The following is a 21,471-nucleotide window of genomic DNA, read 5'->3' on the forward strand; positions in this document are numbered from 1 at the left end:
GAACTCCTGTGCTCATGCAATTTGCCACCCTCGGTCTCCTGCTGAAATGCCAGGATTGCAGGCGTGAGTCATAGCACCTGGCGGATGGAAATTTTTAGTAGTCTTATATTTTTTTCTGATTGTTAAAGTAGTCATGCTTATTGTATAAAAATGTGTAAATAAAGAAAATATAAAGAAGAGAATGAGTCACCTAAAATCCACCCATTCAGAGATAATCATTGTTTATATTTCGTTGTATTTTTTCGTAGCCTTTGTCTCTCTCTCTCTCTTTTTTTTTTTTTTTTTTTTTTTTTTTGAGACAGAGCTTTGCTCTGTCGCCCAGGCTGGAGTGCAATGGCACGATCTCGGCTCACTGCAACCGCCACCTCCCATGTTCGGGTGATTCTCCTGCCTCAGCCTCCCGAGTAGCTGGGATTACAGGCACCTGCCACTACGCCCGGCTAATTTTTGTATTTTTAGTAGAGATGGGGTTTCACTGTGCTAGTCAGTTTGGTCTCGAACTCCTGACCTCAGGTGATCTGCCCGCCTCAACCTCCCAAAGTGCTGCGATTATAGGCATGAGCCACCACAGGATCATGCCATAAATACTGTTTTGTTATCCCATGTTCCCCATATTTTATCATATATGTTTTCCAGTATCATTAAAAATTCTTCACAAACTCAACTTTTAGTAGAGATTTACCTTTCATATAAATAAATATAGCATAATCCACTTAGCTATTCTTTATTTCTGATCTTCAGAGTATTTCTGTTTATTTGGAGTTAGAAATACTGTGGTATACATCTTATATGTGTGTGTGTTTTGCTATGACTGAATGCTTTGAGAGGAAAATTGCTTGTTATATGACAAAAATTACTTGATCTGCTGAATTTCAGCATAGTTGTAATACTCAGTGCTTCATGTTATGGACGTGAGTCAGTGATGAACACCCGTTTGTTCTTTAAGTTTTGTTTCAGCAGAGAAACCCTCCCCTCCCCACAAGAATCTTGAGGCTATATGAGAGAAATTAAACCATAAAAGACGAAAAGCATAAATCAACTTTCTGTACTTTCGTTTAGGTTTCATGGCGATTTTTTTCTGGACTTTTAAATGTCCAGAAAAAAATTTGCTATGTTAGTAGCAAATGCCTATGGCTGTTAAAACAAGCAACATGCGCAGCATAGGGTCAAGTAGATACAGTTGGGAGAAGCATCAGTTTTAAATGTGGGTGAAGCTAAGAAACATGCCATAGATTGAAAGCACTGTCTTCAGAAGCTCAGTAATTATTTTTGAGCTATCAGGAAACTTGCTTTAGGATTTTAATTTATTCTTTAGGTTCAGATTTTCAGAAATTCACAGTCCTCAACATTTTTTTAAGTTCTTAATATCTAATTCAAATAATTCCTTCCCCAGTAGTTAAATCTGCTCCCTCTTACCCTGTTAGCAGTGAAGCCAGAGTGACATCTGTGGCCGCCCGCACAGTGCCTCTTTATGAGTGTATTCACCGGATTAAACCGTGCTTCAGTTGTTTCTTTTAAAGTGAAAAGAACCTAGTTTTGGGGACAGATAGTTCAACTAATACTGTCATTGACGGGTGTGACTTAGAACAGGATGGTGAAAAGAGCGGATGTCCTCTTTCCTATTCTCTACCTGCTTCTTCCCTGAGATGTCATTAATCTTTTTCAACCCTCTTTCTTGGTGACTCCTAAGAAGGTCTTGGGATCTTGAACACAATGCATGGAGCAGCCACTCCCAGTTGATTGAAATTGTCAATTGGGTTGAAATCTATTTACCATGCGGGCTTTAGATACTTTATTATAGATAGGTACTTAAGCACAATTGCCATATTTTGACTATTCTGCCTTTCATTGTCTTATTACAGCTTTTCTTAGTTATGTTTTGTTGTTGTTGTTGTTGTTTGTTTGTTTTTGTTTTCCCTCAAAGGTTCAACATACAAATTTAGGGTCATTGCCATCAACCATTATGGTGAGAGTTTTCGGAGTTCAGCATCTCGCCCTTATCAGGTGGCTGGGTTCCCCAGTCGCTTTTCCAACCGTCCAGTAACTGGACCCCACATTGCGTACACAGAAGCTGTCAGCGATACTCAGATCATGCTAAAGTGGACGGTCAGTAAACATCTTCTGGAATGAGATCTTCTGGTTTGGTCATGTTAACAGTCAATTTAATATTCTCATGACACAATACAGTAAACAGCAAATTTTGAACTTTAATTGAGGGGACATGCAAGGGCACCAATATTTGTCTAAATAAGAGCACATATTTTGAGGAGGGGCAGGGTTAAAAGGAAAATTATTGTTTCCTCAGCTCTCATCCAAATGTTGTTAACTTAATTGCCATCGTGATTTATTCATTTGGAACCAAATGTGCTTTTATGCTTTTGAACCCGGGGAAATGTACTGCCTTATTTCTGTTTAACTTTGCAATAAGCTAAATGCTTTTAATACCTTTGAAGTAAATTAAAAATGGCCATTATTGGTATGTTTGCAAAACAAAACTAGAAAAATGTGACCAAGTAGATAAAGAAACCTTAATGAATGAGAAAGTTGTGTTTATTTTTCTCTTTGACAAGTCTTTGCTTCTATTTTTTAGTACATTCCATCCAGTAACAATAACACTCCCATTCAAGGATTTTATATCTATTACCGACCAACAGATAGTGACAATGACAGTGATTACAAGAGGGACGTTGTAGAAGGTAAGTCCACCTGGCCTACTGGAGTCCCTGTAAAGGAGCTTTGGAGAAAGAAGGTTGATGAATGTAAAATGCATCATCCCAAGTTAAGACAGTACAAAGTGGAATGATGTATGTGTTATTGCTGTTGAATTTGTCCCAAAGAAAGCCACCTTTTCCCATTTAATATATGCAGCACCTTATATTTTGGTTGCAGAAACTTATACAAACATTTGGGGGAAATACGATTAATCAGTAGTAGTTCATCTGAAAGAACATTTTGATTTCTGTTTCATTTAAATGAACAGTGACCTGAGTTTAAAAATCCATTGCAATGTTTAGCTACTTTTAAAAAATAATATCTCACTCATTTTCGCTGGAGTCTGTCCTAGAAAGATCACGTCTTAAGCCTCTTTCTCGCTTGTAGAGATGCTGAGAAACTGGAATGCATGTAGAAAAGAAAGAAAACAGCTAAGAAGATGGTGCTGCTTTTTTAACTGCATTTAAATAGAATCCACAATTTTGCCTATGGCCTGAAGGCTCCACCTGACCTGGCTGGCCTCTGTCTACACCACGTCTCTTGCACCTCTCCCTTTCTGGCCCTTCTTTCAGTTTCCTTGTGTGCACTGAGACATTTTTGCCTCAGGACCTTGGCACAGGGTAGTTCCTGTTGCCTTTACCTAGTTGCGTGCACAGAAAAATTGTCCCACTTTTCAAAATGTTTGACAGTCAAGTTACGGGGAGTCGGATCTTCCCCGTAACTTCCTCTCAGGTAACTTCCTCTCATTTACATGAGAGGGTACCTTGCCGTAGTTTCTAACCATACCCTTTATGTTTATTTCATAGCAGTTATCAAAGTTTAAGTACATGGAGTGTGTGTGTGTGTGTGTGTGTGTGTGTATGTGTGTATTTGAAACTGTTTGCTTAAAGTCTGTCTCCTCTACTAGATGTTAACTCCCTGGTGAGCACGGGACCTTTTCTCCCACTGCTATGTCTCCAGAACCTACAATGGTGAGGTGGCCAGTATTGAATTAATGTATGAATGGAGTCCAAAAAGAACAAGGGAATGTCTAACAATATTCGGGTTGAAAAAGACTAGCAGAAGCAACCTGATCGCCGCCTTCAAGTATTTAAGGACTGTTATGTGGAAGAGGAGCTGAGTCAGCTGGGGGAGGGGAAGTTGCAAGAAAGCAGTATAAGAAAGAACTGTCTAACATAGCATTCCTAACATAGGTTCCCCCACAAAGTCGTCAGCTCCTTAATGCTGGAAGTGCTCAGCAGAAGCTGAACGCCCACTTCTCAGTGATATCTTGGAAGGGATTCTTGCCTTTGGAGGAAGGCTTCTTCCAAGTTCTTTTTTTCACTTCAAGATTCTGATTCTTTGAAATAAGAAATGTGCTAGTGAATTATGTCAGAAAATTGCCATAGGCCAAGGTTATTTTCCATGTGACTTCTTGACATCAAATACTGCATATAGTTTGTGTTCTAATAAATTACTTTATGCTGTATCACATTTCTTAAAATATTGTAGCAGTCCTTTTCATATTTATCCAGTGGAATGACTTTTGTACTATAATGAGAAATTTATGATCCAATTCTTAATGCTCGGCACATAGTAGGTGCTCAGTAAATATTTTTTGAAAGGGAATGATTCTTTCCTTTCTGCCATAACTTTTAGTGGCAAAACTATTCTGTGCTCTTAGGACTCACCATAGTAGCTGTCTCACGGGAAAGAAGAGCCTGGAAGGGGCATGAGGGGATGTTTGGGTTGGGGGCTTTCCTGTGTTCTCTTTGTTGACTTAGGTATGGGTGCCATGGGCATGTCCAGTTTGTGAACGTTCATTGAGCGGTACAGTTATGTGGACTTTTCTGTATGCATACTTTACATCAGTAAAAAGGCTATTTTAAAAAAGAAAAGGAAGAATAATATTTAGGTTGGTGCAAAAGTAAAAGGTAATTGCGGTCTTTGCCATTACTTTTAATGACAAAGACCGCAATTACTTTTGCACCAAACTAATAGTGCTTGTTCTCCATTTTGGGCCTGTCTAGGTCTTCCTTTTATTTCATTGACTTTAGGGCAGTGGGGATGTCAGAATTTTATTTTTAAAATTTTTTGACAGAAGCTAAACATTTGCCATAAAATAGTTCTAAGTAAAATGAGTATCTGTCTCTGTCTCTCTGTTTTTCTCTCTCTCATCATCACCCTTCTTGGTTCTATGTTCTAGAAATATCCACTAATAAACAGTTTTAAAACCATATTCTCTAGTCAAATCTTTGAGCTTTTACAAACTTCTGAAATATGCATATTGAGCATGGAACTTGGAAATTATTTAAAGAAGCTTTTATATCTAGTAGTGTCTGCAAATGTGAGTTTTGCCGTAGGTTCACATTTGTTTATAAATGTAATATACTGAGCAGTTAGATGTTTAAGTGGACTTCACTATGCTGTGTAATTTGCTTATTCTATATTTTCAAGTTTATGCATTTGAAATTCTTTTTGTGGCAGTTGGAAACTATTGGTCTGTTCTCCAAAAAGCAGGAACAAAAGTATTCATCCTTTGTACTTAAAGTTTTTTTTTTTTTTTTAAGTTTTGGATTACTTCTGTGAATTGACCCAACATTTAAACTTTTGAAAACAAAATTAAAAGTCAAATTGTAAAAGAATTCAGTAAGAGAAGGACAATTAAGCTATCCTGTTTTCTGAATTAGGTTCCACATGTAGGTAAACTGTACATGTTTCCAGCACACCAGTGTTTTGGTGTTGAATATTTTTATCTTTTAAAGTTAAGTCAATTCCAAATAAAGTATCAGTCATTCTGATCTTTAAGTCTGTGCTTTGGTTTCTCTCTGAGGTAAATCCTTACCTTTTCTAAAATATCCTTTGGGAAAATAATTGCCTGTTAATCCAAGGATATGTGCTGGTTGGTCGGTTTTAAACCTAATGATGTACTTAGTTGTCTTATTCATCAATGATCAGTAAAATTCTTTCTCTTTGCTGTTATTTCCTGTAATTTTAGCCAGTGGAAGAATAACTATAACAATGAAATATTAATCTAACAAAATATGTATCATTTTAACGATTTTTCTCTTATTAGTAACATATCCGAAGCCTGGTTTAATTCCATTTTTACGGACGCTATGAAAGGAAAACTTCAAATCTAGTGCAGTAATTATTCAAGAGAATGTAGTGTAGGTAAGTGTAGGGCCAGGTTGGGAAAGACCCAAGGCTAGAGAAAAAAAAGAAGTTTTTTGGAAAGCCTTTGGATTTTAGAGACAGATCTATTCCATTTTCAACCAGTTTTTGAGTCAGTATCTTTTGGGGGATCCTTTTTACATTTGTAAATGGGGCATAGAACTCCTCACTTTTGAGCCTTTCAGAGACGATCCTAAAACAAGCAGATTTTCTTCCTTCGAAACCGTGGGTCTATACAAGTGAAGGGTGTTGTACTGTTGACCTGGAAAGAGGCTTGTACTTCCAGATTGAAATATTTTTGTCTGCGTTGAGTTAGAAAGGAGTCTGGTGATACTGGTCCTGTCAGCCAAGTAGATTTAACTTGCATATGTGGTTTTGTTTTGCTTTTTTTCTCCCCCTTTAATTAATTCTTCAATCATTTGGGGGTATGCTTGAGTTTCTACGAAACAGTTTGAAGAGATGTTTCTACAAGGGATTAAGGGTGCTTGAAGAGTTAATTTAATCTGGCAAAAGTGTCCCTGCTTATGAAAGGTTGTCACCAGTCCATGGAAGTCAAAATGAAGAGTGATTTCTACTGGAGTGTTCAATTTAGGAGTGTTTCTAAATGAAATGTTGGTTGTGTGCCACGGATAACAGAATCATTCTACTGGAGATACTTGTGTGGTTTGGAGATCTTGACTCAAAAGAACGCAGGAGTAGGGGTGGCGGCCAAGAGTTTCCCATAGTAGATTTTGCTTTTTGGTGATTCTCAGCAGTTTATTCGGGCATTCGGTCATATGTCAGTTCATGTTGCATCCATGACAATGGCATTGAGAGCTTTGCTCGGGCCATTCTCGTAACTGGTCAGTTGCTCTGGGTAGTGCACCATTTGCTAGTCCCAAATGTACTGTTGCTTTTTGGTGGAGGAACATAGTGGATTGACTTGCTGGGTTAAGATGGGGATGAAAGGACTTGAGGTTTCTTTCCTATGCATAAAATTAACATGTATTTTATGAAAGACTCCCCACTAATTATTTTTAGTGAAACAAGTATTATTGCCAACACACAGATATAGTTTTAAGTCAGCTTATCTCTTCTCTTTACTTTTCCTTCATGCCATGTAATAGAAATGCTGTTTATCTGTGGTGCATTAGTCAAATACTTACTGTTAAGGACATTTTTATTGCACAAACTACTAGATGGTGGTGGATGCTGCTCCAGCCTCATCCTGAAAACATTAACTAATTATATCGATATTATCATTTAGGCTGTATGATGTGTAAAGCCTTTTATTTTTCCTTTTAGGTTCAAAGCAGTGGCACATGATTGGCCACCTCCAGCCAGAAACCTCCTATGACATTAAAATGCAATGCTTCAACGAAGGAGGAGAAAGTGAATTTAGCAATGTGATGATCTGCGAGACTAAAGGTGGGAGAAGTTTTGCTTTTTCCCTGGACAGTGATAGAATTCCAACCCTGGATTACTGCTTCTGACTGTTGATATATTCTGGGTTTTGTTTTGTTTTGAGACATGGTCCCACTCTGTCGCCCAGGCTAGAGTGCAGTGGTACAATCTCAGCTTGCTGCAACCTCCGCCTCCTGGGTTCAAGCCATTCTCCTGCCTCAGCCTACCAAGTAGCTGGGACTGCAGGTACACACCACCACACCCAGCTAATTTTTATAATTTTAGTAGAGATGGGGTTTCACCATGTTGGCCACGCTGGTCTCGAACTCCTGGCCTCAGGTGATCCACCTGCCTGGGCTTCCCAAACTTCTGGGATTACAGGCATGAGCCACCACACCCAGCCATGACTATTGATATATTTGCCTAAGGAAATTTCTGCTTTGGACTATTTTCTAGGTGCATACACTTACACTGTCCAGACAAATGTATAACATGTGGGCTCGAATACTTGTCTAAAAAGTAGTTTACATAATCATTAATCCTGTTTGTTAATTTCTGTGTGACTCTTAAGTAAATCACCTCCCTTCCCTTTTCTTTATTTTTATTTTATTTTATTTTATTTTATTTTATTTTATTTTATTTTATTTATTTATTTATTTTTGAGACAGAGTCTCGCTCTGTTGCCCAGGCTGGAGCGCAGTGGCCGGATCTCAGCTCACTGCAAGCTCCGCCTCCCGGGTTTATACGCCATTCTCCTGCCTCAGCCTCCTGAGTAGCTGGGACTACAGGCGCCCGCCACCTTGCCCGGCTAGTTTTTTGTATTTTTTTTAGTAGAGACGGGATTTCACCGTGTTAGCCAGGATGGTCTCGATCTCTTGACCTCGTAATCCGCCCGTCTTGGCCTCCCAAAGTGCTGGGATTACAGGCTTGAGCCACCGCGCCCAGCCTATTTTATTTTTTTTTAGAGACGGCATCTCACTGTGTTGCCCAGGCTGGTCATGAACCCTTCCCTTTTTCTTTACAAAGATGATAAAAATATTTGTTGACTACTTTCTAGATTGCTGTGAAAATGAGAATACTAACAAAAGTTTAAGAATATTAAGAAGTGAAACATATGTTTAGTTTCTTGAGTGACAGATAATGTAACTTCTATCTACTTGTTTAATTAAGTGTAGTAAAGTTTAGAATTAGCAGTTGCTAATTCTAAATTGAACATTCTCAACTCTGCCTGCATAGGTAGATTCACTGTCAAGAGTGTTGCCATGTTTACGAAGAGAAGATACCACAGGGGAATAATAGAAATAGCTCATGTAGATGTTTACAAACAAAAACACTCTTGTCCACAGTCTCAGTTAATCTTCACAACAACTTTGAGGATACTGTCAACTGCAAGGAACACAAAAATCTCCTCTCAGTAGGCTTCAACAGTGAAGAAATGTGTTATCCCAAAAATAAGCAGCCCAGAAGTAGGTAACTAATTCCAAGGTTGTTTAATTCAGGAGGCTGAGGCAGGAGAATCGCTTGAGCCTGGAAGATAGAGGTGGCAGTGAGCCAAGATCAGGCCACTGCACTCCAGTTTGGGCAAGAGAGTGAGACCTTGTCTCAAAAAAAAAAAAAAAAAAAAAGTTCATTGTTTTCTGTCTTTCCTGTTTGCCATGTTCCCGTTGCCAGCTTGGCCCTAAGACTAGCACTGCTGTTAGCTCGCCTCAGTCCTGGGCATCACCTTTAAGGTGTTATAATGTCTGATAGTGTTTGTTTTCAAGAACAAGGAAAATTTCCCCCAAAGGCCTCTACTAGATCTTCCCACAAGTCTCATTAGTCACAATTCAGCCACACACTGCCCCCAAACCATTGACCAGATTTATCCCAGAGTTCTGTGGGGTTGAGGTAGACACTCAAACAAAATTGGAGCTCTGATAACATGGTAAAGACGGCTGTTGAGTGAGCTGGGCAGCCATCAGTGTCTCTACAGGTGATCTTATTATTCCTTTTTAAAAATGAGGACATGAAAAAGTAGGTTTTTAAAAAATGAGGAAATGGAGGCTCCAAAAGATTGAATGATAAGCCAAGGCTTAGTTCTAGCTTTTAAATTCTAAATCATGTGTGTCTCTGCTGCAATACTCACATCTTAAGTCCATACTTAAACATATATCCACATACCTTTAGACTTACCTTGAATTTCATTTGTTTAGCACATATTTGAGTGCCTTTTTGTACCAGACACTGTGATGTGTGCATGGGATACTTGGAGTAAAGTTAAATAAAAATGAAATTTATCATCTCTGCCCCCAGGACATTTAAGAATCTAGCCAGACGAAACATAAAACATTATAACTGTTATTTATAGTAGTATAATAGTAGTATAGCTGTGATTACAATAGTATACCTCATTTTCTGACATCAGTAGGGAATGAAAAGGTTCTACCTATAGACTTTCAGATCAGTGAAAAACAAAAAACTTCTTTGAAATGTTAACTATTCATGTTGAATGACTTTTATGTAATTATGTATTACATAATTCCCAGCCTGTTTAGATGGGAGATCTCATGTATACTTCAACCTTTAAAAAATGACTCTAGGTTCTTGTAAACAATGATGGTTTTATCTTGAGTAATTGAGGAAGGTTTTCAGGGATGACAGAAGCGCTGAAGGCTGGCTGTTTTCCCTTCCCACCGAAGATCAGAGACTGCTGTGATGTTTCTTTTAGTTCTTTGGTTTCTCTCTATGTTTTTCATCTCACCTTTCTTATTTCAGGCTGTTATCTGTCTCTTCCTATCAGTGTTAATGGATCTCACTCACCCTTCAATGCAAGCCATCTGTCCTCAGTTTTTAACTTTAGCAAGGGGTTGGAAACCAGATCATGAAGGTTGATAGAATTACAAATGAATTAAGAATAAATAAAGAGTGATTAAACCTGACCGACTTCCCTATGAGTAATCATGATCTTTAATATATGATATGGAACATCCATTGTGCCTCAGAAACTCTCTTGTTTTCTTTAGGGTCGGCCAGGACATAGAATTGTATAATCTAACGTACCACCTCAAGTAGAAATTTCCTTTAGCATCTCTGCCAAGTATTCATCCAGCTTTCAATAAGAGAGAACACCTTCTCTTGAAAGATGACTTCTTTTCTCATTCCCAGCTCTGTTTGGTGTAGTTGATGCTGCTAGAAAATTGAACCCCAATTTAATGTTGTTTGTTGAATAGATTTATTTTTTTTTGAGACGGAGTCAGGCTGGAGTGCAGTGGCGTGATCTCGGCTCACTGCAATCTCTGTCTCCTGGGTTCAAGTGATTCTCCTGCCTCAACCTCCCAAGTAGCTGGGCTTACAGGCACGTGCCACCAAGCCTGGTTAATTTTTTGTATTATTAGGAGAGACGGGGTTTCACCGTTGTTAGCCAGGATAGTCTCGATCTCCTGACCTCGTTATCTGCCCAGCTCCACCTCCCAAAGTGCTGGGCTTACAGGCATGAGCCACTGTGCCCAGCCAAGTAGATTTTTATCTTTTTTTTTTTTTCCTGGTTTTTCCTCTTTTTTTTTTTTTTTTTTTTTAATTATAGTTTAAGTTCTAGGGTACATGTGCACAATGTGCAAGTTTGTAACATATGTGTACATGTGCCATGTTGGTGTGCTGCACCCATTAACTCATCATTTACATTAGGTATTTCTCCTAATGCTATCCCTCCCCCATCCCCCCACCGCATGACAAGCCCCAGGGTGTGATGTTCCCCGCCCTGTGTCCGAGGGTTCACATTGTTCAATTCCCACCTGTGAGTGAGAACATGCGGTGTTTGGTTTTGCTCAGAATTATGGTTTCCAGCTTCATCCATGTTGCTACAAAGGACATGAACTCATCCTTTTTTATGGCTGCGTAGTATTCCATGGTGTATATGTGCCACATTTTCTTAATCCAGTCTGTCATTGATGGACATTTGGGTTGGTTCCAAGTCTTTGCTATTGTGAATAGTGCCGCAATAAACATCCGTGTGCGTGTGTCTTTATAGTAGCATGATTTATAATCCTTTGAGTATATACCCAGTAATGGGATGGCTGGGTCAAATGGTATTTCTATTTCTAGATCCTTGAGGAATTGCCACACTGTCTTCCACAATGGTTGAACTAGTTTACAGTCCCACTAACAGTGTAAAAGTGTTCGTATTTCTTCACATCCTCTCCAGCACCTGTTGTTTCCTGACTTTTTAATGCTCACCATTCTAACTGGTGTGAGATGGTATCTCATTGTGGTTTTGATTTGCATTTCTCTAATGAGCAGTGTGATGATGAGCATTTTTTCTCATCTGTGTCTGTTTAGCTGAGTAGATTTTTAAAAAGCTGCTTTGCTTCTGTGGTTTGTTGGCACCGTAACAGGAAATTCAGTATAACCAATAATAACAGCAGAACTGATTGACCACCACCCCGAGCCAGGCTCTCAGTGCTTTCCGTGGCTTAACGCGTTTACCCTTCATTACCACTAGATAATTGATAGAGCTCTTATTAATATCCCCGTTTCAAAATGTAAAAACTGGCTGGGTACAGTGGCTTACACCTGTAATCCTAGCACTTTGAGAGGCCAAAGTGGGTAGACCACTTGAGGTCAGGAGGTTGAGACCACCCTGGCCAATATGGTGAAAACTTGTCTCTACTAAAAATATTTTTAAAAAATCCAGGCGTGGTGGCATGTGCCTGTAATCCCAGCTACCTGGGAGGCTGAGGCGGGAGAATCGCTAGAACCTGGGAGACAGAGGCTGCAGTGAGCCGACATCATGCCATTGCACTCCAGCCTGGGCAACAGGGCGAGACTTTGTCTCAAAAAATAAAAATAAAAAATAAATAAAAACTGAGGTTTTGGAGGTAAAAGTCATACAGCTAATGATAGGTGGAGGTGAGGTATACACATAGGCTGTGTGCTTCCGGAGACTGGCTGCCGACCACTTTGCTCTGCTGCTTTTCTGTGACATGTAGAGACGTAAGAACATACAATTTGGGGATGAGAGAATGAGGTTTGAGTCCCACCTGTTACTAGTTTTTGTTATGGCTATTACCCAGAATGCCGATGAACCGGGTAAGAGTACTGCACCTACATGGGCTCCAAAGGCTTTGTTTTTGGAATGCTTAATACTGTGTGTGAGATTTTGGAAGGTCATTGTTCTAGTAACCCAAAGCCATAATTTCTATTATTGGTAGTGATTTTTATATACATGGTAGAAGCATAAAATACGTAATTCTGAGTCTTGTTTAGCTCAAAATATATCTGACAGAAAAGAGTTTGTGTTCCATCCATAAGTGGAAATACTTTTTTTTTCTTTGAGATGGAGTCTCGCTCTGTCGCCCAGGTTGGAGTGCAGTGGCACGATCTTGGCTCACTGCAGCCTCTGCCTCCCGGTTTCAAGCAGTTCTCCTGCCTCAGCCACCCCAGTAGCTGGGATTACGGGCACCCGCAGCCACGCCCGGCTAATTTTTGTATTTTTAGTAGACACGGGGTTTCACCGTGTTGCTCAGGCCGGTCGCGAACTCCTGAGCTCAGACAGTTGCTCGCCTCGGCCTCCCAAAATGCTGGGATTACAGGCGTGAGCCACCGTGCCCGGCCTAAGTGGAAACACTTTCATTTCAACTATTTGGGAGTCTTCTCCAAGTACAGTTAAGCAGATAATCATATAGCAGTTTGGATTAGACCAAGTGCATGTGTTCCTCTGCTCTTAGGATTTCTCTAAAGTTTGTGGACTAAAACTTTGGCACATCAGGTTTTTAAACTTTGGAGCCCTCTTTGTGACTCATTGGTGGTCAGATCATCTCAGTCACAAGAGTAAACAGACTGGCTTGCATTCCTAACCAGACCTCCTTCAGAGAGTAAACCATTTCATGGAGTCTGTATTCACTCTGACATCATGTTTTCCTTTATATTTCAACTAGTGAAACGTGTTCCTGGAGCTTCTGAATATCCTGTCAAAGACTTGAGTACCCCTCCAAATTCTTCGGGAAGTGGAGGAAATGTGGGGCCTGCAGCCAGCCCTGCTAGAAGCAGTGACATGTTATATCTGATCGTTGGCTGTGTGCTGGGCGTCATGGTCCTCATTCTGATGGTTTTCATTGCAATGTGCCTGTGGAAGAATCGCCAGCAGAATACCATACAAAGTAAGTCACTCATAAGTGTTTCCTTCTCTTTTTCTAAAGATGGGTGGACAAATATTGTCAGAATAAATATTGATTTCTAACACTGTTGTGTGTTGGTGTCATGGTACGAAGCACATGAGATACTCTTCATTCAGAGTAGATGACTTTAAAACTATCCTAGCTGTCAGCCAGAGTAAGTGGAGCATCAAATTAAATTGCCCAGCAGACATAAACACCAAAGCCAAAACTAAGCAGGTCTCTAAGTAAATAGCTGACTTATTGCTGGGAAACTCCAGCTTTGTTGGACCACCAAAGAGGAGCCTGAGCTCTGGAATTGCTGTAGGAACACCTTTACACTGGTACAGAGCTTGCCAACAGGGAATAGAAAAGCCATGATGGAAAGCAGGTAGTGAAAACTTCTCTAAGTCACTGTCACTGAATGACACGTAACCAATGAGGATCATGCAGCCCTGTTTCTGTGCCTGATGGACTCAAGACTGCTCCAGCGTGGCATCCTCTCCCTGGAGTGTATCTAGGAATACGTGTGCTTGAACATCGACGATGGCTCTGCTTTGAAATAACAGTGAAATAACCTAGAACCCCCTTTCTCTTTTCACTTCCTTCAGTTCTCTTCAGCACACTGTCTTACTTTTCGTATTACCTCAGCTATTATAAAATAGGATCATCAAATCAAGCAGAGAGTTTAGTCTTTGGTGGGAGGAAGTTTTTTGGTTTTCCCTTTGGCTCCAGAATAAGGAAATGAAAGAAAAGTGAGGGACAACCCCAGCAGGCACTTCCAGTGGCTGTTAGCCAGTTCTCACGCATGCTCCCCTTTTAGTTACTGGTTCCGGGGAAAGGAAGTACTCTGTATTGAATGGTGCCGTCCAAGAGATAGGGGAAGAGATGGTGGCTGCATCAGGCTGAAAGGGATGGTGATCATTTGATTTTCTAAGTGGTTTTAATGCCATTGCCTTTAATTGTGTGAGTGCATGTTGAATCATTAAAAGAGAAGTATTAATCTGAAAGGGATGGTGATCATTTGATGTTCTAAGTGGTTTTAATGCTGTTGCCTTTAACTGTGTGAGTGCATGTTGAATCATTAAAAGAGAAGTATTAATCTGGTCATCTGAGCTATATTAATCGGATTAAAGTCATCCTACTTTGTGACCTGATAATATGTTTAAAAATGGATAATTCTCATGGTGGTGTTCATTCAGTCATTTATTCAAAAGATAATCATTGTCTTCTGTATACCAGGCACTGTTCTGGACAGTGGAGATGTAATGGTAAATAAAATAAACACCACGTCTGCCCTCTCAAAGTTTATAGTTTAGTGGAGACCACAAGCAGGTGTACTGAGATTACACACCTGGGCAAGAGTGCACAGTAATGCGGGCAGCTAAGGAAAGGAGGGACACCTAATCCAGCCTTGGCGAGCTCTCGTACCTTTGAAGATTTTATCCAAGCTCCAACAACAAATCCTGTACATTTTGGACACTTTAGTTTCTAAGAGATACTTTACTTTTTCTACATATATCTGGTAGATGTGCCTCTGGAAATCAGAGTTTTGAGACAGTCATTTATATGCTTTTAATAGAAGAAAATCGAAGGCCAGGTGCAGTGGCCCACGCCTGTAATCATAGCACTTTGGGAGGCCGAGGCAGGCGGATCATGAGGTCAGGAGATCGAGACCAGCCTGGCTAGCATGGTGAAACCCTGTCTCTACTAAAAATACAAAAAATTAGCTGGGCATGGTGGCACGTGCCAGCTACTTGGGAGGCTGAAGCAGGAGAATTGCTTGAACCCGGGAGGCAGAGGTTGCAGTGAGCCAAGATCATGCCATTGCACTCCAGCCTGGGCAACAAAAGCGAAACTCCATCTCAAAAAAAAGAAAAGAAAAGAGAATCACTTTTTGCCTTTGGTACCCCACACCTTCCAAATGGGTTATAATGACTAAGGAGCTGTATGAATGGTCAGTGACTGTATGTACAGCTCCATCCTTTTACTTAACAGAGTTGTTTATTGCTACTGGAAATACCCCACCTAAAGCTAGTCTTTTGTTGTCATTTTATGCCGTTGTTTTCAGCACTCTGAAGTATAATATCTAGGAGTTTAAGCACTTTTTCCTAGTGTTGCCAGTACTCTGATAGTTTAGCTTGCCCAATATATTCGTTCTCTTTTGAGTAATTTCTCCTGAGTTAATTTTTCTTCCCGTTAACAGAATCATAATTAACTCAGAGTTCACAGCTATCTCTACACTCTATGGAAAATAATAGCAATAACTTTATTAAACTATGTCTTACAAGTAGGCTTTAAGTGAACATTTTTCAAATGTTTTTATTTTAGTCTATTTGTAGTCTCTTAGAGATTTTATCAGTAAGACCTTCTCAGCAAGAAGATTGTCCTTTTTAGTGTCTTATTTTGTGTGTTTGTGTGTGTGTGTGTGTGTGTGTGTGTGTGTGTGTGGCTTTTTTGTTCTCTTTTAACAGAATATGACCCACCAGGATATCTCTACCAAGGATCAGATATGAATGGGCAGATGGTGGAATACACCACTCTCTCGGGAGCGAGTCAGATAAATGGAAATGTTCACGGAGGCTTCCTAACCAACGGCGGTCTCAGCAGTGGCTATTCCCACCTTCACCGTAAGGTCCCCAACGGAGTCAATGGAGTCGTGAATGGGAGCCTAAATGGAGGGCTTTACTCTGGGCACACCAACTCTCTAACCAGGACGCATGTGGATTTCGAACATCCTCATCATCTAGTGAATGTAAGAGACTTAACTATAAATAAAAACCCCTCTGTCCCTCAGGGTGCCAAGTACCAGAACGGGGACAGCATGCTGGGCTTTGTTCAATATAGAAACCTCGCAGGTTCCCTTGAATGGAAGCAGCATCGATCACTGGCAGCCCTTTGATCCCGGGTAGTCTTTGTAAGTTGTTTTCTATTGCCAGGTCATAGTTACATTCATCAGTTTAGTTTCATTTTAAAATTATTAAACACTGAAAGTGGAATACCGGCAATGAACAGACTGGAAGTCGTTCTTTAGATGAAATGGAAATACCACTGGACGTAGACTAGACCAAGTACTTTAAATTTGATTTATTGAGAGCAGGGTCTTGAAAATGCAAATGCCGAGAAGAGGCAGGCAGATCAGGACATCGTGGGAGTGAGATGGTAGCGCTGCAGGCGATGGCCACCTGGAGAGCACAGACTGTGTCTTTGGGAAGCAGCCGCAGTTTGACACTTACAGTTGTCATGGGCTGAGGGCCCAGTGTTGCCAGATTTTCTGATTTTTCAAAACCTCTGTAAATCCAGGTGAAATTGACCGATTTTTACATGCTGGCACCTAATTCAAAATTTGAAAACATCTGTAGGCCATGCCAAACGTCTCTGCAGGCCACCGGTTGTGACCTCTGACCTTTCACGGGCTGCTGTTGTTGGTTTTTGCCCAATGTGTTTTGTTGTTGTGGCTGGTAAGCTTTTCACATTTTACAATGTTAGTATTCTTTAGCCACAAAGAGTGATAATCCCTTAAGACAACCTGATTTCAGAGATAACTAGTTGATACCGTTTAATTTTCGAAATGGGAGTAGAATGACTAGCATATTTTAGACTTATGCTGGGGTTGTCTGCATTAGAAAGTTTGATTCATGACATTGTTTGGATGCACATCTCTATTACTTTTGATCAAATAGATAATGTGTTTAATTGATCGAATTAAGCACTCAGTTTTTGGCATTGTTCTGATTACAAATAAATTTACCGTGACCCACAGCGTGCTACGATTTGAAGAAGCTTAGAGGTTTTCTTTCCCCATCTTCAGTTTATTAAAGATTTGTTAAAATCTATTTGGAGAACAAAACTAATGTGTACTCATATTTTAAAGCTAGAAATGGAATGGCTTTTGTGTGACCTGGCTTTTGTATGTTGTGGAAGAAATATTAATTTGCTTTAATGCATCTCATTACTAAAAGAGAATAATGATTTCGTTGTTGTGTGTGGAAAGATACAGCGTGTATTCAGACTTCTGAACTTTTTTGGTCACCATTCCTAGTCCAAACTACTACCATTGTCCAAGAAAACTGAAGGAGAGAGTAGTAACGTTTGACAAGCACACACTGTTTCCATAAGAAGAAAAATAAGGCCAAAGTTTGCTTTAGTGTTTGAACACAGAACCTTGGGTTTTTTGAACAATGAATTTCTGTTTAAATAATAGGCGCCCCATTTGGTGTACAATGTCAGAAGTTATCTGTGATTTTAAACTATCAGATTTCTTACTTTTCTTTTCTGGGTGGGGGAAATAAAGAAATTTTAACAGTGTTAGTGACCCTAAAAATCATTGCACTAACTTTAACATGTTTAGGGATTCAGAGAATCCCTAACCCACAATGTTACCCTGCAGGTTGGGAAGTTCATTTTCTGAACCTTTCAGGTTTGCTCTCAGACGGAATATAGTATAGGAGAGTTCTTTTCTCTTGATATGTTCTTAATCATTCCTATTGCTGGTTGGGTCAGAAACACTGAAGGAAATTTTCAGCGCTTTTGGTCTGCTTAGATTCTGGCTGCTGTTACGAAATGAATGGCAATGGAAAGTATTCTAGGAAAAACAATTGCCTGAACTTTTCCTAACCTTGAAGGCCTGCTTTGGGTTTGGGTGCAGTGTGACAGCCTCTCCTACCTTGTATCAAATTCAGTTCTGTTTTTCTTCTGAAAGCAGAATTCTGCCTCTGACTATCAGGCTAGTTTAATTTTTAACTTCATTTTTGAAGAACCTTGCTATCGTTATCTGTCAAGTGAACATTTTACAATGAGGTATGTGTTAATCTGGGCATTTTTCTTAATTGCTGGGCAGTTCCGCCAAAAGCAACATCCAAATATTAACACGCCCCCTCCAAGTCATTGCTGGCCGCAGATCCCCTCCATCTGGAAAAATATAGCGTGCTTTAAAACTCAGCGTTGTCAAGTGAACAGACCTCATCGAAATAATTACAGGAAAATGAAGATGAGTTTATCATGTGACATCATCCACACAGGTTTTACACCCTGTTTCTCCAACTGGCATCACATGAAATTCTTCCCTGACTGCCGAGAAAGGAAAAATGAACAGAGGCTATAACGTATAATGTATTTTGAGCCCACTAGATTTGAAGGGAAATGACTAAACCTTTCCCTTCATTTATTTGCTTTTGTCTATTACAGAAATACATAGAAAAACCTGGCAGTGAAGTTTTTGGAATACAGTTTAATATAGTGCAGAACTCTCATTCACTCCTTTGTGAATATGGGTCAATGATATTGACAATGACATTGCTCTGGGACTTGGTTAGAATATACCGTGTGCCCATTTATGGTTGACATGGCTTGTGTGTATTTGTGATTATTTGGCTGCTGGTCTGTGGGCACCTTCAGCATTCCTTCTTCTTTTCTTTTTCTCTGACCCTCCTTCCTGTCCAGGGTGGTGGAATGTACACGGCCGTGCCTCAGATTGACCCTCTGGAGTGTGTTAACTGCCGAAACTGTCGAAACAACAATAGGTACGTTAATGATGTATCTGCACAAGCTGTTGTGAATAAGACATATGCATCCTTTTATTTTTCCCTTCAGCGAAGGAAGTTCTCGGAATTTTACCTGGGATATAAAGTTCAGGATTTGCAGTCTTAAATTTAAGGCTATTACTGATTTTTTTGCCTCTGCTTTCCAATTTTTATCTTTTTGTGCCTCGGTGTCTTTAGCTATATAGAAACAATCTTAAAGGGTCTGTTTGTCACAGAAATACTATTATAAGTCTTCATGTTTTTGAAAATTTTAAATTAGGGTCATTCCCTGTTATAAAGACTTTATCTTTTCTCACGTTTTATTTTCTACTCTATGTTATGGGATGTTATGAGGATGAATGACAGTGTGTCCGAGTGTTGGGGGGAGGCGGGAACACTCTGTATATAGTAACGTTTTTTTCATAGTAATATTACTGAAATTTTCCTACCAGATTAGCCAGTGTGTTTTTTTTAATTCTTAAAATCTTAAGAAGATTAAGTAGCAAAACCTTGCTTTGAATTTTGTATTTTAGTTTTAAAAGTGATGTGTACTCACAATATTTCAAACAAGATAGAAATATGTAGAGCAATGTACATTTAACACACAGGATATTCAGCACACCTTCCGACTATCTCTATATTAATCCCAAAGGATTACCAAGCTTTTTGTTGTATAAAAGTTGTTTCAGAAATCTTAGTTCTTTCTTTTACATAATATTGTTATTGAATTACATGGTGTCAAAAGTCCTTCCTTCTCAGTTCTAAAACTCTACAACCAAAAAGATTATATCATAGTTAGTACATAAAATAACTGGCGTATGGGTGGGAGTTTAGATATTTTATTATTGAAATGATGTTTGGCCTATATACTTAAAATGAATTAACAGTTAAGAGTTGTCTCTGGGAGTTATTGAAACCAGAACTTGAAGAAGGATCAGGCCAACCATCGAATTAAAAGTACATTGTTTCAGCCTGCGTTTTGAGAGTTGCAGAACAAAAGCAACGAAGCTTCTTGGAGATTTTTTGTTATCATTTACTTAACCCATTAATCATTTACTTATAGTGTGTCTATAAAAGAGCCATCTGCTTATTTTATGTACTAAGGTTTACTTGTTACGTATCTCAATTGTTTATGACCCTGGTTTTGAAAATGTTCATCACATTGAAACCACATTTTTGTCTTGAGCTTTTCATGGACTTTACCATAGTTTGTTAGGCAACATGCTAAAGACCTGGTAAAGGTGGTTCATGTACCTGGCGAATAATCAGATGGATTTAGTTACAAGCGGTTTTGTTTAGAAAGATAATGTGTTTTCTTTTATGGTTCTTGGTCATCAGCAGATCTTGATTCTCCCTGGACAATAAAATGGTTTAACGACGGGATCTCTGGTCTAAGAATAAGTAGACCTGGGCTCTGACATAGCTTAAACCTGTGATCTTGTGAAACGTACATGATGTTTCTGAAGCTATTTCCTTAACCGAAAAGGGGAAAATTGTCCTAGGTAATGTAAAATTGCTCCCAACATAATGTGATGGTAGTCTCTGGCAATTTCCTGCCAATCATGTCTTTATGATGAAGTATCATCTTAATGTCAAGAATACATCCCATTTCCTTAGAAGGACTTATATGACCTCTGCCATTTAAATGACCTTGGATTTGTGGCTATTTGTATGTGTAATGGGTGTGTGTGTGTGTGTGTGTGCACGCATGTGCGTGTGTATGTAGTATTTTAGTATTTGAAAGTTTTTATTATAATAGTTTTTTTTCCCCTTTAAGACAATGGACAATTGTATTTCTATTAATTTTCAAGTTAATGACTTACTGCATTTCATGTGTGTGGGTTTTACTGTTATCTGGGAATTTAGGTGAATTCTCTTCAGCTTGGAACACCAGATTCTTTTTCTTCCTGATTTAAATTTTCTTCCTCATGAGAATCTACCTGTTTAGGGCAAGTCTTTACTTGCCTGCATTGCCTCCAAGGTTAGCCAGTGTCCCACCTGGCTCCCAGGAGCAACTGTATGATTTTGACACTTACTAATTGGACAGATAAGTATCAATAAGTACCTACCTTCAGCTCTGGAAAACTTGGATTATTAAATTTAAAGATTTTAAGTCTTTTCACTTTGGAATTGAGAACAGGTATCTCCTCGTAAGATCTTACAAATGACAAAATTTGTAAAAAGCTGTGAACGCTGAAAGGTAGATGATACGTGGTTTACTCTCAAAATGTAGAAAATCGTAGTAAGTTTATGCTTTTGGAATATCCACATTGTTACTATGAATGAGCTTGCATTTCTGAATGTCAGCTGAAATAGTGTAAACATAAACAGAAGCATGATTTCAGTTAAGTTATATGAGGGCTGTCAAGTGGGCCTCATAGGGTTTTTGGCTATTCGGTCAAACAAAGCAAAACAAACATGAGAAATAGTAGACTAGCATAGTTGCAGGGAGAGAAAGAAGAATTTTGAGAGATTTAGGATTTAGAAAGAGATGAGTCTGAGAGATTAAAAAAAAGAAAAGACCAAGTAATCGGTTGAAGAGGCCAGTGGAAGAAGCAGTTGAAGGTGATGTC

The 21,471-nt window shown here is 39.3% G+C and overlaps 1 protein-coding gene across 9 annotated transcripts in view; it reads left to right on the forward strand.

Moving 5' to 3' along the window:
- Positions 1–21,471, forward strand: part of CDON (cell adhesion associated, oncogene regulated) — a 242,908-nt gene that overhangs the window by 206,389 nt on the left and 15,048 nt on the right. For all 9 annotated transcript variants that reach the window (XM_021926733.2, XM_009187617.4, XM_031652805.1 and 6 more), the window contains 6 exons: positions 1,925–2,106; positions 2,591–2,696; positions 7,150–7,272; positions 13,161–13,382; positions 15,851–16,131; positions 18,819–18,898. In XM_021926733.2, coding sequence (XP_021782425.2) covers positions 1,925–2,106; positions 2,591–2,696; positions 7,150–7,272; positions 13,161–13,382; positions 15,851–16,131; positions 18,819–18,898 — 994 coding nt within the window. The remainder of the gene's footprint in view (positions 1–1,924; positions 2,107–2,590; positions 2,697–7,149; positions 7,273–13,160; positions 13,383–15,850; positions 16,132–18,818; positions 18,899–21,471) is intronic.

The sequence above is a fragment of the Papio anubis genome, chromosome 12 (genome assembly GCF_008728515.1).
Source record: "Papio anubis isolate 15944 chromosome 12, Panubis1.0, whole genome shotgun sequence".
Taxonomy (NCBI): Eukaryota; Metazoa; Chordata; class Mammalia; order Primates; family Cercopithecidae; genus Papio; species Papio anubis.